This window comes from Artemia franciscana, chromosome 1 (assembly GCF_032884065.1).
Source record: "Artemia franciscana chromosome 1, ASM3288406v1, whole genome shotgun sequence".
NCBI lineage: Eukaryota > Metazoa > Arthropoda > Branchiopoda > Anostraca > Artemiidae > Artemia > Artemia franciscana.
The window spans coordinates 28720764-28739030 of NC_088863.1; the positions used below are offsets into that span (position 1 = coordinate 28720764).

Here is an 18267-nt window from a genome sequence, read left to right on the forward strand (position 1 = left end):
CCGGGACACAGGGAATATAAATGACGACCGGGACGCTCAAAGTGAAATTACAGACTGGGACACTGGGACACAAATGACGACCGGGATACTGAAAATATAAATGGGACACAGGGACAGAACTACAACGGGGACGCCGGGGGCACAGGGGGATATATAAATAACGACCGACGGGGACACATGGAATGTTCGATTAGTAATCACCATCAACAAAGCTCAAGGGCAATCATTAGAATAATGAGGTATAAATCTGAATACGTATTGTTTTTCCCATGGACAATTTTATGTTGTATGCTCAAGAGTCGGTAAACCTGACAATCTATTTATATGCACAGACAATGGGACATCGAAGAATGTTGTATATTCGCAAGTTTTACGTAGTTAAAAACGGTGCGAATTAATAGGTAATGATATCGAAGCATTTAAAAGGGAGCTTTCAGTTTCGCGTGTTACGAATAAATTGAATGCACTGAAGGACAATGGAAAAGATCTAAAAGGAATAATGGTGGAGTGAAATGAGGTAAATGGAAGTATGAATTTATTTAAAAGAAAAGAAGAAAGAATAAACGGTATTTTGGCTGGAATTTTAAGATAATGAAGTGGAAAGTGAAATGTTTTCTGAGTTGTTTCCAAGAATGTGATAACGAAAATCAAAATTTAATTTTGGTTAAATACAAAGATAAAAGAAGAAAATATAAAAAATTATTAAATGAAAAAAGTTTTTGACAATAAAAAGCGAATGGATATTTTTGATGGTTTTGTAATTTTTTTTTAATAAGCTGCTGGATGAGATAAAGACTGAGAAAGAAAGGGTAAAAGGAGTACCCAGGCTTCTCCAGTAGCAGATTGAAGGCTCAAGTTCCTAGAAAGTTCGGTAGGTAAATGGTTAGAAATGGAAGAGGTGGTAGAGACCCCAAAAGCGGTTCTTTCTTCAATGACAGGAACATTTTTATTATTTAACGGGTTAAGTGAGTAAGGAAGAGATTAGGGTCCTCTTTAAAAATAAAAAAAGGGGGGGGGTCTGCTTTTGGTGATTATGGTGCCTCTAGAACTAGAAAAATGTATCATTTTTACGCTGATAGTAGTTTTTCTTCGTAATCAGGTGTTAACTGCAGGGCAATGGCCAAGTGAAAAGAAAACATCATTATTTATACCGTTTTCTAAGAAATGAGACCCGCAGGCACAAGGGAATCAAAGCTCCAAGCAAGGCAATGGAGAAAATATTAAATTCTGGGCTATCTAACTGGATAATCAAAATGTAATATTATATACGAGGAACAAGGAGATCTTAGGATGGCTTGTACACTGCAATATTTTTATCCACTGCTGAATATGTTAGCAAATTGCACATGAAAAAAACTAAGCTGAAAATTGAAAAGTGTGTAGTCATTATTTAAGAAGAAAAATTAAAGTACATGGAGGAAATTGTGATTTAATTTAAACCTTTTGAAAAAAAAAATTATGGTGGTTTTTGGTCTGTAGACAAAACGAAGCGAAAAGACGAAAAATAGATATTCTGGCAAGGACCTCTTCCAGGTTGTATTCAGCGCTAAAAAAAGAAAAAAAAATCTTTTCAACTAAACTCCAAGAAAGCAGAAGAAACACGAAAACACTTTAGTGTTTCGAAGAAACGCTAAACACATTCGCAGCAGCTTCGTATGATGGTGTTTCCAATGTCTTTTGAACTATGTTCCCCGGTGCTACCCCGGAAGGCTTCTCGTTAAATTACAAAAACAAACTACGTTTATTTTTTTGTTTTTTTTTGTTTTTTATAGAGGTCATTTATCCTTATTTAAGAAAATTTTGATAGAAGACATCCAGACGTCTGATCTTATACGGCATACAATGAAACCACAATAACAGTGGTTGGGTGTAAAGAGCTCCAAATAAGAGTCCAGCTCTGGCCAAAGGATCAAAAATTAGTTATTACTTGGCATCTTAGAATATATTTTCTGGGACATGCCACTAGTAGGGAACTGAGCAGGTAGCTGCTTTAGTGTATGGAACATGAAATACTTTCACTCGAGGGATTGTTGAGATGTCGCGATTCATCGTGCAACTGTTCTTTTTTTATTACATGCTTCACGGCTCTAATCCAAGTGAGGATATACCGCTAGTCCTGGTAATTACCTTGCTTTTTTACTTTTGAGGTATTTACTATACTTTCTTTTGAATGGCCTCAAGAGAAAGTTTTTCTGGGATTACGTACGCTGGAGGCCATTCCATGTGGCGACGGATGGTTAGGTAAATTCGTCGTCAAGTGTTCCTGGCGGGGTGTACCCTGCACAAGGTAATCCTGGCGAGCTGTATTTTGGCAAGAGGTTCACCAAAAATTTATTCTGTTTAGAACTACTTTTCATATCTTCTCAGATGGAACGTAATGCACGTATTTTTAGAACATAGACATTTACGCCACGTTAAATCGATCCTGGATCAACTGCAGGAGTTTGAAAAGTATCAAAATGAACTCGTGAGGGAGGTGGGTTTTGCATCATATGGTGAATCCTAGCTTTGATTTGCAGGTGGATCTCACTTTTCTTAGGTGTTCAGTCCACATCAGATCTTACGAAAAATGAACTCAGAAAGGCGTATTGTGTCTACTATTGCTATTGCTTCTCCTTTGAAAATAAAAAAGTGTGATTCTTCCCATTACGTGCCTTCGAGATGAATAGCTCTTTTGTTTCTGATGCATTGAAACTCACAAGACACACATCCGCCCACACCTTAACTTTTTTCAAATCCGCTTGAAGTTCCTTATGCGGATTGTTGGATTCTTCGTCTTTTGTAATTAAGATCTTTGTCGTCATGTCATCAGTAGAGTGGTGATGGTTTTCACAATTCTGTCTCGTAGATTGTTTTTGACCACCAGGAAAAGAGTCGGCCCGAGAATACTTCTTTGGAGTAATCTGGCCAAAACTGGGTGTTCTTTTGAAACGAAGCCGTCAACGACAAGACATATTGAGAGTTGACGAAGGAAGTTAGCAAGCACCTTAAATAGCTGACCATCAATTCCATAGGTGTTTAGTTTGCATGGAAGGCCTTCGTGCCATGAGCGACACGAAGGCTTTTGCAAAGTCAAAAGAGAGAAGATGAATGTCATGTACCCATGACAGGAGCTCAACCCACCCTTGGTACTGCGCAATTAGACCTTTAAAACAGGGACTATATGAGCAAATTCCCAGGTTTTTAGGATGTTTCCGTTGCAAAGTATTTTTGAAGCAGAGAGGCTAGCTCTGGATCACATCTTTTAAGGTCGACATTGGATGTCGTATTAGGCCTTGAAACTTTAGTGGCATCAAGGTGACAGACCGTTCTAAAAACCTTGCTACTAGTTGTATTTACACAAGCGATTTTTGCATCTTTTCGCTGTGATAAGGTGGAGGGGAGACTCCCACGTTATCAAATTGAGATATTTTAAATTTTTTGTAAGAGCACCTGTCTTTTCCGGACCACAATGTATCATTACCCTTTCAAGTTGAAGTGATGGAATAAGGTTACGTTTAGATGAGGATAGGGCTTCTTTGACAACACTCCGCCATCGCTTTGCAGAAGCGCTTTTTTAGTTTTTCTTCAAACTTGCATTTGTGGTCAGCCCTAGCTTTACAAATGGCGTTAACGGAATCGTTCCGAGCTCTAACAAAAGCATTCCGATCCTTATCAGATTCAACCGAGTGCAATTCTGATTAGCCTTCTTTTTTCCCTTGTATCCTTTCTACAAGCGGTATTGAACTACAGCTTGTCTCAAGAAGAAATATGAATTGTATTTGATAGGACAAGTTGCTCAATAGCTTCTGTAACCGCTCTTTTGTTATAATGACCCTTCTTTAATTGGGTTAATTGGGTGGACCATCCCGGCTTGATCCTTTTTTCGACTGATCATTTGAGTTATTTTATTGTTGAGAGCTATCCCTTTACTAGCAATCATGTGGCAGTCTTAGGTCGGGGAATTCTGAAAAAAACCTCCAACTATAAAACACGAAAAGATCATAAAACAGTATCACCGAGCAGACTGGGATAGACTGTGCAAATGCTTATCTACAAAGCCATAGAATAAATATTAAAGAAGGGTCACTCTAACAAAAGAGCGGTTACAGAAGCTATTGAGCAACTTGTCCTATCAAATACAATTCATGTTTCTTCTTGAGACAAGCTGTAGTTCAATACCGCTTGTAGAAAGGATATATTTATTTACTCTCATAATATGAACTCATAATGAACTCATAATATATTATTTGGGACATGTTACTAGCAAGGGTCTGATCAAGAAGATCCCTCGGTGTATGGAAGATGAGAGATTTTTGAGATGTCGCGAATGATGGTGCAATTGTTAATAGAAAATTTTGGTCAAGATTGCATATGCTGATTATGCCAAATATCGCTCTTCGGCGGGTTTGATCGCGTAAACGTCACTGTGGAAGTATATATAAGACTAGATAAACCTTTGTGCAATGAACGAGTCCTGGCAATCATTCGTCCTTCGAAAGCGACTTAGAAAGATTGGAAACTTCTTCCCCAGGGAGTTAGGAATCATGTCGTAGCTGCTATATAGTTTTGCTATTAAAAGTATCTATGGTTAACACGTTTTCCTGAAGCCATCCTCGCGTCAGACTTCCCAATCCTGATTCCCAGCCAATAGTTTGGAGCGATATTCTCTATGTCACAGGAGAACTTCCGTTTGAGAAGGACATAGAAAAAGTCCCGGGAGAATGGTTATTATTATTCTTCGATCCTATGTCGTCAACCACGGATAGTACACGAATCGATAGCTATTAACGAAAGATCTTTGAAATGAAGACACCAACTAGCAGTATGAAATATCCAGCCTTGGGTTGAGCAGGTAGAGCAGTTCTGTCGCCCTGCTAAGGAAGTGCGGGATAGTTTGGATTTTCTCGTTCAGTTTTGTTGATAACAAGAATGGAAGTCCGTACAGAGGTGCAGATTCTAAACGCTAAAGCATTGGTTGGTAATACTCAGTGCAGCTATCAGAATAGAACAGAGCATGTACCGATCACAAAGAAGCTGCTGCGTTTGGCCAGGTCAGCTACAGCTAGTATGTACTCTTCTCGATTGGACGAAAACATGATGAATCAGATTGAGGAAAGGTTGAGGCTGAAAGGAAAGAGGCTGAGCTGGCAGTCCAGGAAATGGCCCATAGGAGAGACGCAGGAGAACGTCTTAAGAAAGCAGTAGGAAAGAAAGCCTTTTTGAACAGTGGTCTGGCTCGAAACCTATTAGAAGCATCAATAAAAGCTCGTACTGTAGAAAAGGAAAGCCCTGATGACACTAAATCTGTCCAATTATTAGTTTTGAAAGAAAAGTCAGAACTGACCGATCGACCTTCAGAAAAGGGTAAGAAGGGAATGAACTAATTTATCTTAACCGGAATGCCATCAGTTTTTCGTTACACCTATCCCTGGACGCTAACTATACTTGTTATTTCTCTCCGTAAATAGTCATAAATTTTTGCTTTATTCAAGTTGTTTGTTCCTAGTGTAATAATCAAATTTGTGCTTTCATCGGAGTCCTTTTTTGTATTATTAAATAAATTACCCCTGCCTTCTTTTCTGTAAGTTTACTGGCTTTTAGGGGGCAAGGATTTTTATAAGGCAGTAGCCTAACTGAAGCCTGTTCTGAGTGCCTTTTGGAAGTCACTTCTTGTCACTATTGGTTTCAAGTGCCGCCAGTGTATTTGGCACAGCGCCACCAGTGTCACTACTGATGGTACTAGGGCAGTGTATCGTGGCCAAATATGGTATCGGCTTCCTTGATATATATGTGCCATGGTATTGGGTCCCAAGATGCCACTGTAAGGGCCACAGTCATCAAGCTCAAAAATTGTCTTCTGGAAATCTTACATTTCCTCGTGAAAGATATCTCAAATAACACGCGCTCTACTACTGTACCGAACTATGGTTAATCAAATAACCTACCTCAACCGTAGGCTAGTCAAAAAGAAATCAAAAGTAGAAAGAATATGCTTAAATCAAATCTCACATAATGGCAAAAAAAAAAATTCTGTTTTCCTAGACAGAAGTAAAACCACACGAGGCACGACCCATGGAGAACGACCAATTTTAGCTTTCGAAAGGGGCAACTTAATGCCATGCCTCGTCCCCAATGGGAGACTGATTCTGCCTTCCACCCCCGACGAATCTCACCCAAGTCTGGCCGTCACAGAATGTATATTGGTCAGGGACGAGTCATCCTAATTGTGGAGCTACTATCCAAGCTATTTAGCTTTTCTCTGAGAAAAAAAATATTACGTTTAAAGGGAAAACCAAAGATCACGAAGTAAAACGAAAAGACGAAACAGATAGTAAAGAAATGGAACTAATTTGAAATTAACGAGAGAACAACAAAAAAAGGAAAAAGAAAAGGATATTTATCTGGTAATTAGGGCCAAGAGCCCTAACACCTCTCTCCTAAGATAAATTTCAGCTAACCAGGTGGATGGGTTAAAACCGCATGAACCGTACCAACAAAATAAAATTATATCTTTTATCTTTGCTTCCTTGGTCTCCTTCTTTCTTCTTTTTGATCTTGCTTTTTTTAAGCAATCCTGTGATACGGGGAGTTTTTGCCTTTCCAAATAGTTTTCGGCACGACAAATTTCATATCTTTTTTAAAAATTAAAAAAAAAGTTTTTTTAACTGCAAGTAAGGAGCGACATTAAAACTTAAAACGAACAGAAATTATTCCGTATATAAAAGGGGTTGAACCCTCCTCAACGCCTGGCTCTTTACGCTAAAGTTTGACTCTTTCTCACAACTATACTTTTTAAAACAATAAAAAACTTTAGCGTAAAGAGCGAGGTGTTGAGGAAGGGTCAACCCCTTTTATATACGGAATAATTTCCGTTCGTTTTAAGTTTTAATGTCGCTCGTTACTTGCAGTAAAAAAAAAACTGTTTTTTTATTTAATGTCTGAACGTTTTTAATTAATTCATGTTTTGATTTTGGCTCTCCGCACATAAATAAATTAAAACGAAATTTGCATATTTTTTTTTTGGGGGGGGGGGCTAAATGGTTTTCTCATAGTTTAATTGGAAGATTTCGAGAAAAAAGGAGCAAGGGAGGAGGCCTAGTTGCCCTCCAATTTTTTGATGACTCAAAAAGGCAACTAGAATTTTGATTTTTTACGACCGTATTCATTGGTAAAAAATATACGTAACTTGCGAATTAACTTACGTAACGAATTTCTATATTCGTATGTTTTTATTGTGTATATGAGGGGGTTCACCCCCTCGTAATACCTCGCTCTTTACGCTAAAGCTTAATATTTTTCCCAATTCCTTAAGAATGACCCCCTGATTACAAAGACCGTAGAATAAATAGTTGAAATTACTAAAAATACTTTGGCGTAAAGAACGAGGTATTAGGAGGAGGTAAACCCCTCATATGCGTAATAATTTCTGTTCGTTTTAAGTTTAAATGTTGCTCCTTACTTTCAGTTGAAGAAACTTTTCATATTTTTTTTAAATAATGCTAGAAAATTCTGCGCCCCCTCCATTGAAATTCTCTTCCCCTATGACAAGTTCCTCCATGGAAAGATCCTCCCATGTAGGCTCCCTCAACCTCTCCCCCCCCCAAACCAAAAAAAATCCCCTGAAAACGTTTGTACAGTTCCCAAGAACCATTACTATATGTAAATACAGGTCAAAGTTTGAAACTTGCAGCCCCTCCCACGGTGACTGTGGGGGAGTAAGTCATCCCCAAAGACATAGTTATTAAGTTGTTCGACTATGGTGAATAAAATGGCTATCACAGAATTTTGATCCAGTGACTTAGGGGAAAAATTGAGCGTCGAGGGGTCTAGGTGCCCTTGAGGTCACTTGAGAAGGGCACTAGAACTTTTAATTTCCGTTAGAATGAGCCTTTTCGCGACATTCTAGGACTACTGGGTCGATACGATCACCCCTGGGAAAAGAAAAACAACAAACAAATAAACGCGTATCCGTGAACTGTCATCTGGCAAAAAATTCAAAATTCCACATTTTTGTAGATAGGAGCTTGCAACTTCTACAGTCGGGTTCTCTGATACGCTGAATCTGATGGTGTGATTCTCGTTAAGGTTCTATGACTTTTAGAAGGTGTTTACTCCTATTCTCTAAAATAAGGCAAATTTTCTCAGGCTCGTAACTTTTGATGGGTAAGACTAAACTTGATGAATCTTATATATTTAAAATCAGCATAAAAATGTGATGTGATTTGATGTGACTCTTGGTATCAAAATTTCGTTTTTTAAGGGTTTGGTTACTATTGAGCCGGGTCGCTCCTTACTACAGTTCGTTACCACGAACTGTTTGAACCGTACTTTGTCCCTTGTGGGTAGTAGCTCTAGTACGTGCGTTGACGGATTCTTCCTGCCAGTCGACGGACATGTCGAGCAGAGCCTCTTCTGTTACTTTAAGTGCGGGCACTAAGGGGATCGATGCTCGGAGTAGTGGTTTACTGGCTCCTCGGATAACGTATATTGGTGGCGGGATACCAGATTTCTGCAATGCTGGTAGACGGTATAGAAAGTTGTGTTGGGCTATGGTTTGCTGGGGATGTTGATCCTGGGGCAGGGCTATTTGGAGTGAATTTTGGCGTTTGGATATTTTCTTTCCTATAGGGTTTTCCTCATTGTTTGATAGGTCCAGAAGTTGCTTTGGGGTATAGTGGGGGCGTGTCGGAGGATGGTTTGGTGCAAAGGGCGGGCAGATGTTAACGTTCGGGAGAGGAAGACAAGGTCTAAAGTAGGGGCTAATAGACCTAGCTTCTGGCCTTTGGGGTATACAAACACTGCATAATCCAGTTGTAATATGGATTGACGGTCGGTATAGCCTCATGTCCTCTCAGACGCACAATCGAAGTTTCTGTCATGGATAGGGGGGGGGTGTGTTTTATTAGGGGCTGGTGCTAAGGCTTGGACCCTCGCTGTACCTTTGTTTTTATGGCGGGATGGTAGTTGGCGTTTTTTAGGGCATCTTTCTTCCATGCCACAAAGTTGCACACCTCCACCGGTTTTTTCTTATAATTTGATGTATAACGTGTGCATGAAGAAAATATTCTACCTGGTGAAACATTTAACTCATTGCAAGATGGTCATGGTTTCGGGGGAGTTACTTTAGTAGTTTCAGTAACCTTCCCTTGGGTATTGCAATTTTCCTGCAATGCCCCCCTCCCCCATTACTATTTGCTTAGGCATTACCACTGGCCGCTTCCGATGTCCCGTGACCAGCGGAATATGTTCTGGTTTGCTCTAGTGTTTTATTAATAACCTATCAACTCTAGAATAGTCAAAGGAATAAGTCCTAAGTAGAAGAACAAGCTTTCTTCTTTTGAAATCAAATTTTACATAAGGACTAAAAAAACAATCCTCTTTTCCCAGACAAAAGTAAAAACCACACGAGCAACGGCTCATGGAGACAAACTAATTTTAGCTCTTGAAGGATGCACCGTAAAGCCATGCGGCATCCGCAATGAAAGAAATAATTTAGCCTTCCACCCGGGAATCCCACCCGAGTCTGGCCGTCTTAAAATATATTTTGGTCAGGGATGAGTCATCCTAACTTTGCCATTTCTATTCAAGCTAATTAGCGAGTCAGAGAGAAAAAATATTAGGCTAGAAGGGACAACTAAACAGTACGAAACAAAAGAAAAGTGGAGGTGGTTTGAAACAGATAGTCCAAAAAACGGGAATTTTAACTGAAAAAAAAACAACAACAAAAAACAAGAAAAAAAAAAAACACTTATCTGGTAATCGAGGGCAAGAGCCCTAATAATTGCTTCTAATACTTGTGAAATACCTTAAGTCACTTTTTTGAGGGAGTATCGTCTTGGACGCCTCCTGTTATTTCTATCTCTTGATTCTACAGCTTTTTGATCATTTATTTATTTATCATTTCTAGTCAAGATTTTTTTGTGTTCAATGTGTTGCTGTTCAATGAGAAGCTAACTTTTTTTTTTTTTTTTTTTTTTTTTTTTTTTTTTTTTTTTTTTTTTTTTTTTTTTTTAGATTACTTATCCTTTTTAGGGATCTCATTTTTCGAAAGACTTAACACATCCAGTAGATAAATCTACCAAAAAAGGATTCAATAAGGAAGTACGGCTTCTGATGAAAAATATTTACACAACAGAAGAGTTGCTCACATCTTCCGTTGAAGGTACATCAAAAGGAACAAAAAAAGGCTCTGATAGTAAGCGGCCAGCTTTACCAAGGGTTAAGACCCAAGCCCTCATAGGTAAATGAAAGTTTTGTTGAGTTTTCTTCTATTTCAAGTGAACACTTTTTGGGAAAGAGTCTCAAGCTTAATGCTTTCAGAAAGCAAATTATCTATCATATCAGCATCTTCGTAGCAGTGAGTTGGAAAAAGGGTATTTAGGTCTTTGATTAGATAAATTAAAAAAAAAAATTGAAAAAAGAAGCTACATTAAACTAAAAATGATCAGAAATGAAGTCAAATAATTTTCCAAGCGTAAAACTACCAAAAAATAACCATCAATAAACAATGAGACCCAAAACGAATAGAAATTACGATAAGTTTCCGAGTCAAACTCAAAAAGAGCAGAAACCAAGATGATTGGGCCTCCCATGACTTCTAAAGACCAGAATGGAATTTGTACTTTACTGAAAACAATCTTTATTTCAAGCTAAATGCTCCCATTTCTCATAAAGTCGAAAAAAAAATCATTACCAAGATTATTGAACAAAACAGTAATTGAATGTGGATTAACAGTTTAATAAATATATACTGTTGTTTATTCTGTAAAATCTTAGTAATTTAAATTTATTTAAGTTAAAAAGGCGAAAAGATTTAAAAAGCCTTTTCTTTTCAGTAAAGTGTAAATTATGTTTTGGCCTTCAGAAGCCATGAGAGGTTGGGGTATAGTTCACCTGACACTTTGACGATAAATCAGTTCAAATCAATCCAGTTTTTGTCTATTTTTTTTTTAATGTAAGGAAAAAAGTCAATTTAATGGAATACTAAGATTTTGGACAAATATGAATGTGTTGTTTTTACTGTGCGCCAGAAAGACAGTTCCTTAGCAAGGATGACTATGAATATGGTGTGTTTAACTAGCACATTACTTTTTCGTTGTTGTAACTCCTAGAAATTAATGACCTGATTTGTTATGTTCATCATAAAATAAAAACGCATAAATTTTATATTTACATTGGAAGGACTAGGAATAGGACATAATTTTTTTTTCAGCGCGTTAATCCCGACGCTAGGTTTTTCTGCTGCTCGGACTTTAATATTTTTATTTGAATGGACCAGCTTCCCTCGAAACATTTGAAATAAACACTGGGCAATATCTCTCCTTCCAACTCTGCTCTGTTCAAAGCTAAAAGCTGTTTCATACTGATATCATCCCCTAAAACATAATTTCTTGCCTCCAAAACTACTTGTTTGAATCATTCATAATGTTGCTCAAAGAGCAAATCTATAATTGCCCGCTTTTTCTTACGTGATTGGGGGATTGGGAGCCCTTTTCGGTCAATGGGATAACTATAATCAGCAAACGTTAAATGTAGATTCAACCCGTCGCTCCCTGGTATGGTAAACCCAGGCTCGTTTTCTGAATTTTTCAGCTGTATTGTTTATTTTTGAAATACGGTTGTCTAAACCTTCCAAGATATCCGGTCTTTTTGAAAGAATTCCATGTTGGATAGTAAAACTCCTTTTTGATCCCCCCCCTACCCTCTTTAGAGAATACGCTAAGGACAGTAACGTGAGTGTTTAGACTTTTAGTTTCTTTGTTTTGTATTTTGTTGAAATAATTTCTCTAAAATGTGTCCTAACCCCTCTATAATTTCCCCTGGAATATTGGCTATACACAATGGGTGAAACTTGTACGATCTTAAATACCGCTCAAACGCATTTTTTTTTTGTTAAGAAAAAAGGTTCCTCGCATGATGGTATTTTGTTAGAAGCCCCCACACCACCTATTTGATTTGAAACAATTTTATATTGAATGGTAGTTGAAAAATGTTGCATTATACTATTTGAAGGGAGTGAAAGATCTTCCAAATCTTGCTTTTCTCTTCTCAGTAATTGTAGTAGAAGGGTCCTCCAATGAAGCAGTGATTGCTGTTAAATTGCTCATTGAAATGGTATTGAAATGACTAGTTGTAGTAGGGTCGTCTGGTGAAGTCTTGCTTGATAGCAAACTGCTAAAAGATGGGTTAATATTGAAATGCCTTCCTGCTGGGGCTTCAAATAAAGTCTTGCTTGATGGCAAACTGGATTGCATCACCCTGAAGTGAAAAATACTGTAGGAGCTCTGCGATGTAGCGCACACAATTTTTTTTTTAGATAAAATAATGGTAAACACTCAAAATCAGGTTGTGCCTTACTGTCCGCTATCTCTTGCCATATAGGGTCCCTAGGAAATGCTTCAAAGACTCCCGTAGCCACTAGTGACATGGACGCCCCTAGTGGAAGACTTAGGAGCAAAATTTCTGATATGAACCATTATTGTAAACATTTACTTTTGGGTCTTAGTCAAGCCGAATTGAAAGACTCTAGTCTCGAAATGCCGATAGCTACATCTTAGTTAACATTAAAGTCGCATTATTGAATCTATCTGTTTATAATGTAGGTTTATTTTGTTCGTATATTTTGTATTGCTTTCTTCTTTTTTTCAGACTATATTACATCAAAATACAGAGATGTCAACCGTAAAGATGTCAAACAAATTATGGGTGTCTACTTGAGGGACTTCAGGAGAACATGGATTAAACGTAATACAGAATCAACTGACCAAAATGTTGATGATTCCAACGAGTCTTTCGAGATTCTTGATCGTGAAAAGGGTTATTTATTTTCTATTTCAATACTCTATTATTTTGATTGCTATTATGTTTTACATTTTCTAAAAGATTCATCTGTTATAAAGCTATCAGAAATCAAAACAGTGAAAGAAAAAATAAGTTATTACAATTCGAGTTTGTCAACTGGTATCATCTATCAGGAGCTAAAAGTCACGATTGTATTCTGAACTGCAAGAAATAAATGGAATGCTTCTATCGGTTGCAAAATATTACAAAGGTCAACTTGACAGAAAGGTAAACCGAGAAAACTTAGTTGTATTACGCAGTCTTAGAAGAAACTACAGATGGTGACTATAGACTTGTCTTGCTATCGATGCGCTATGCTATAACTATATATATCCGCTTACATTGTTCCTTTTTTAATTGTAACAGCCTTCTGTTCATATGCTTCAATAGCAGCCTCAATTTTGTAATAAGAAGCTCTAACACCTCGGAATTCCACTTTAAAATAAAATACCTTTTTTGAAATATCTAACTAGTATGTTATAATATAAGATAATAGTCACGCTCCAATCCCAGCTAAAACGGGCTGATAACGGAGTGTTTGTACTATTGACCAAATGGTCAAATACGGAGCATACACACTTTTGACTTATTGAAAGCTCGATTGGACGGTGCGCATTGTTTAAAAAACGTGGTCATGAAACACGTCTATCAAAGGAGCTGGTAGAAGGATTGACGAAGGCAGCTGAATACGGAGAGTGTGCACTGTTAACCAAAGGGGCTCAGAGTCGAAGCATATGCACTGTTAACAAAAGGAGAAGGGAGACGGATTGTACCCAGTGTTGACTGAAGGGGGCTCAGATGTAACCCACCATTTACCAAAGGAGGTTGAAGTCAGACCTTGCGTTTCTTTTTTCCAATGGGAGTTGAAGACAGAGTGCGCACAATGTATACCAAGAAAGGTCAGAGTAGTCAATGCTAACCGAAGTCAGTCGAAGGTTGGTCGTATATAGTGATAACCTAAGACCGTTCGAAGCGGAGTATACACACTGTTGACCAAAGGTGATTGGACGTAGAGCCTCTATGCTCTTGACCAAAGCGGTTAGTGACGGAACATGCACACCGTTGACTGAAGGGTCCTTCGATGATTTAGAGTCAAAAGAGTTATGACTGGTTTGTGTTTGCAAATTTTGGGGTTGAAGCATTAGAAGAAGGGGTATGGGTGCAAAAATGTCCTACTGGACCCTTTAATTTTACCAACAGGAAATCGTTGTATGACGAATACCAACAGGGTGTGATATGGCCATCTTTTTGTTATAAAGGATTCGACGAAGCGTATGCATATGCATAATTTTGTGCCGCTGCCCTTATTACTAAACGCATCATATCACCCCAGGTGGTATGTTTTTTAGACCTTTCGACATTTTAATTGAAGTGCCCATGTTTAAATTTTTGATCTGATTCCGCTGGGTCCTCTTCGGCTGCGTGGAGACAAATTGTGGGTTTATGGGGTTGTAAAATTGTCTTCCAACCTATTTTGACTCTTAAAGTGAGCACTAGAAATATTCGTTTAATCGAATTTGTCCTTTCCCACGTTGCTCCGATCACTCTTTTATATGATAAAGCTGAAGAAAAAGTCCATGTGAAACACCACGGTTTTTGCCACGTCAATGCTATTGCGTTGGAACTTTGCCTGATAAAACAACAAAAAAGTTTCTCAACTGAAAGTAAGGAAAAACATTGAAACTGAACTCAAAAGAAATTATTCTGCTTATGAAGGTTTCTAGCCCATCCTCAATCACTCGATCCTTAAGCTAAAGTTTTTAATGCTTTAAAAAAGCTCTATATTCCAACTAAAGGTCCTAGTTTTTCAGGAGCCGTTCATAAAGAATTGGGACACAAAGTCCAATTTTAGCGTAAAGAGCAATGGATTGAGGAGGGGCACTCCGCTCATATGAACAGTGATTTCTGTTTGTTTTAAGTTTTAATGTTGCTCCTCGCTTTCTATTGCAAAAACTGATTGATCGAATTTCTGATCGTTTTTCAGATCATACCAGGAAATCCACCTCCCTCATCCTAGGAAAATTTCCCCTTAAGAATCCCCCTCCACTCCTGAAAATGCCTGTTGTGCAAAATTCTGCCCGTGTAAATCATCCCCCCTGGAAAATTTCTTAAAAGAATCTTGTTATTATTTCTCCCCCCCCCCTTCTGGAAATTGAACTCAAGGAATCTTGCGTTTATTTCTCGCCGTTGAAAATTAACTAAAAGAATCCCATAATTGTAAAATCTCAAATTTAAATTTAATTCGTTTCTATCACCTACCTATTTCATACATTGAAGTAGCACATGTTCTACTATTTCTTCTAGACCGCATAAACAGTTTGGAGAAAGCTCTTGCTGAAATTTATAGAGACAGGAATTTAAACAATAAATGTCTGTAATTATTTGAGATGGATGACGTGTAGAAACAACAATCAACTTCATCGTCGTATTTTATAAATTCGATTTTATTGTAATGAAAATTTATGGCTTTCTTCCATTGTGGGTAAGTGAGCCAGGTTTTTCAGGCTACTTTTTATTTACAATCTGTCTGAGTGTGTCTATTTGCCAACTTTGCTAGCTTTGCTATTCTGCCTTAAGCCTTGTGGCTTAACTGAAAATAAAAAAAACTAATAAATTAGTACTAATCTTTAATTACTAATGTGGGCATTATTAGAAATACTCTTCGTGATCTACGTGAATTTAAGGCTATATAGAATGATACCCTAGGCTCGTTTTGGAAAATATATTTTTGATCAACAATGTTTATCAACAATTGCAAGGACAGATTTGTTTACTAACAATTTTGGATTAACAAAGATTTTCACGTGAAAACAAATTTGTATTATTCTCGGAATAAGCGGGAATATTTTCAAAATCGATTAGTTATTGATTTACTATTTTCGATTTGTATCACGTTTGCTGTTGCCATTTTCACTATTTCTGTAGCTTTTTTACTGTTTGATCAAATTAAAATTTTGTTCCCCAAAAAATTGTAGAAAAAGGGATAGATAAAAGAAAGTACTTTCTGATGTCTTATTTTAGGCGATAGATCAAGCTAATAATAAACATGAAAACAATTATGGCAGAATAACTGTTTTTTTCTCTTTCAAAATTAAAGCTGCATTTTCCTAAACTCTGCCTTGAATTTTCTCGCTTAATTTGACAAACAAGTTTGATAAGCAACGATTTCAATTATCGGTCATTTTCACCTACAATGCTTATCAACAAAACCTTTGTTTTTCGCTTGAACGCGATTGTTGAACAAAATTTTCTCGCAAGAATAGACTGTTGATGAACGGCGTCGACAAAAAAGGTCTCGTTTGTGTTCTGTCTAGACTGTCTTGCAATGTCAGTGGTAATTAATTTTTTTTGCTGACGTTTAAACAGTTATCCTAAGGAATTATATTGTATTTCTACGATGACAGCATGTTGCACTTTTTTCTTTATTAGCATCAGGAAAAACGAATTAAAAACTACCAGAGTCAGTGATTTTTTTCTTTTTATAAGCTCTCGTTATAGTTGATGTACCTCCAATTCACAGCTCCCTAACTCAGATTACAAGTTCCTGCTTTCATGGTGTAATTGCGGCTGTAACTTTCGAAAATCGGAGGAAAATCCCTTTTTTCAATATATTTTGCTGTGTATGGCTAAATCTGCTGAATGTTCGATGAAATTACTAACTGAAAGGCTAACATACCATATGATAGCAGTTCTCATCATAATCATCAACAAAAGTACAATTATCACATGATGACCAGCTGCTCAATTTATACAAGCATTATGGACATGTGTAAAACATATTTCGATGTTGACTGTCTCACTTCCAAAAAGTAACTGACTGGGGGAAATGAAGGTTACTTGCTATCACTAGTGACTTATGCTGATCGCTTATTGGATCGCTAGAGAAATGGGAGGATTAACTGAAACTCTTCAAACAGATATGCAGTATCATTTTTTTTGTTTCAATTAATATGTCAATAAATTGAGTAAATGCCTTGGGGCCACGACACATTATTCTCAGACAATAGCTCAAAGACGGAGATTCATTTCTTATTATATCGTCAATCATTCTCTTAGTGAAGATTCGCTTCTGCACTGACAATCTTTGAAAATTATTATCTAGAATTAATCATTTTTCCAAAGTAACAAGATTTCCTATGATTTTCTGTCTGTCCATTTTATTCCACTTTAATCCTGACACTCTCACTTCTGATTAAAGACTAACAGTAGATCTAACTTGTAACAAACTTACTCCTTTTTTTTATAAATTGATTCTTGGTTCAATGAATATGTCCGTGGGTAAACTATCATTGGTGGTAGTAATTTTTGCAGGGGGGTGTTTCATTAATTCACTTTTAAATTCCTTGCAGATAATGTCTGCTAATGCCCATTATAGTTCACTAGCGATTTTTTGTCTATTACCACATTATTTTTACATAGGTAACAGTCTCGGCATCTAGATAAGATATGTTGCATGCCGTTTTTGGTGTACATTTGTCTTCTTTTCACCTCTCTTTAAATAGTAATAGTATGAGGATGATGATAAAATCTATCAACGGGTAACGTTTTACCATCTGCAAGAAGTTGGCCTTTGTCATCAACTAAAAGTTTTAGGTTTGCTTTCTTTGAAAGCAAATCTAAGTTGCTTTAGTCTTTCTGAAGAAGACTAACTTCTTCGGAGATATTACTCTCGCAAATCCACCTCTATAACTCTTAAATTTTTTCGGTACTCCAAAGCAATTGAACTCCTTTCTGTCAATACAACACAGGCCTAGCCAACATTTCCAATAAGATCTCCATTAGCACTTGTTTCATAATTTAAATATATTTTCTTTGTCAGCGTTCATTGCTACTACAACTTTATTATGTGCACACGTATTCTTGTAATATTTCATCATCACTTTTTTTAAATAAATTGTAGATGTTTATTCTTCCGATGCAGAAATAATACTGAAGCAAATCGTAAGATCCAACAAGTCACGCATGATTACTTCACCCTCAACTTTAGTTACGTGGTATGCACCTGTGTCTCTCAGAAAAGATTCTCTATGACGTAATATACACCTGCTGGCTGTCGTCAGAATGACGGGATAGGGATGTTTCTAAAAGCAGAGGTAGGGATGACGTTAAAAGCAGGGATAGGATGACTTTAAAGCATTATGCTGTCACTACTTATAATATACCAATACCAATGTTATTCCATTGGTATACCGTAGTACTTTTCAATGTAATTCTCAATCCTCTTTGCAAATACAATAATTGCTTCTATCGCAAATCCGGATTGGAAACGGATCGACCTATATAGACATATGATTTCTAGAAACCCACCGACCTATATAGACACACGACTTATATGTCGACGCATGGGGTATACCTCAGACGTTATGCGATTCAGTGCTGTGGTATATTGTTAGTACTATTAGTAGTTGTATAAAGAAGGAAGAAATACGATTCCATGATCAATAC

The 18267-nt window shown here is 37.2% G+C and overlaps 1 protein-coding gene across 6 annotated transcripts in view; it reads left to right on the plus strand.

Annotated features, from left to right (window-relative positions):
• The window catches only part of LOC136028048 (hrp65 protein-like), a 155370-nt gene that overhangs the window by 101855 nt on the left and 35248 nt on the right, over window positions 1-18267 (plus strand). For 5 of the 6 annotated variants that reach the window (XM_065705644.1, XM_065705656.1, XM_065705650.1 and 2 more), the window contains 2 exons: window positions 10015-10222; window positions 12631-12798. In XM_065705644.1, the coding sequence (XP_065561716.1) occupies window positions 10015-10222; window positions 12631-12798 (376 nt within the window). Of the gene's footprint in view, window positions 1-10014; window positions 10223-12630; window positions 12799-17722; window positions 17869-18267 lie in introns of those variants that run through there. The other variant, XM_065705674.1, reaches the window with a different exon arrangement.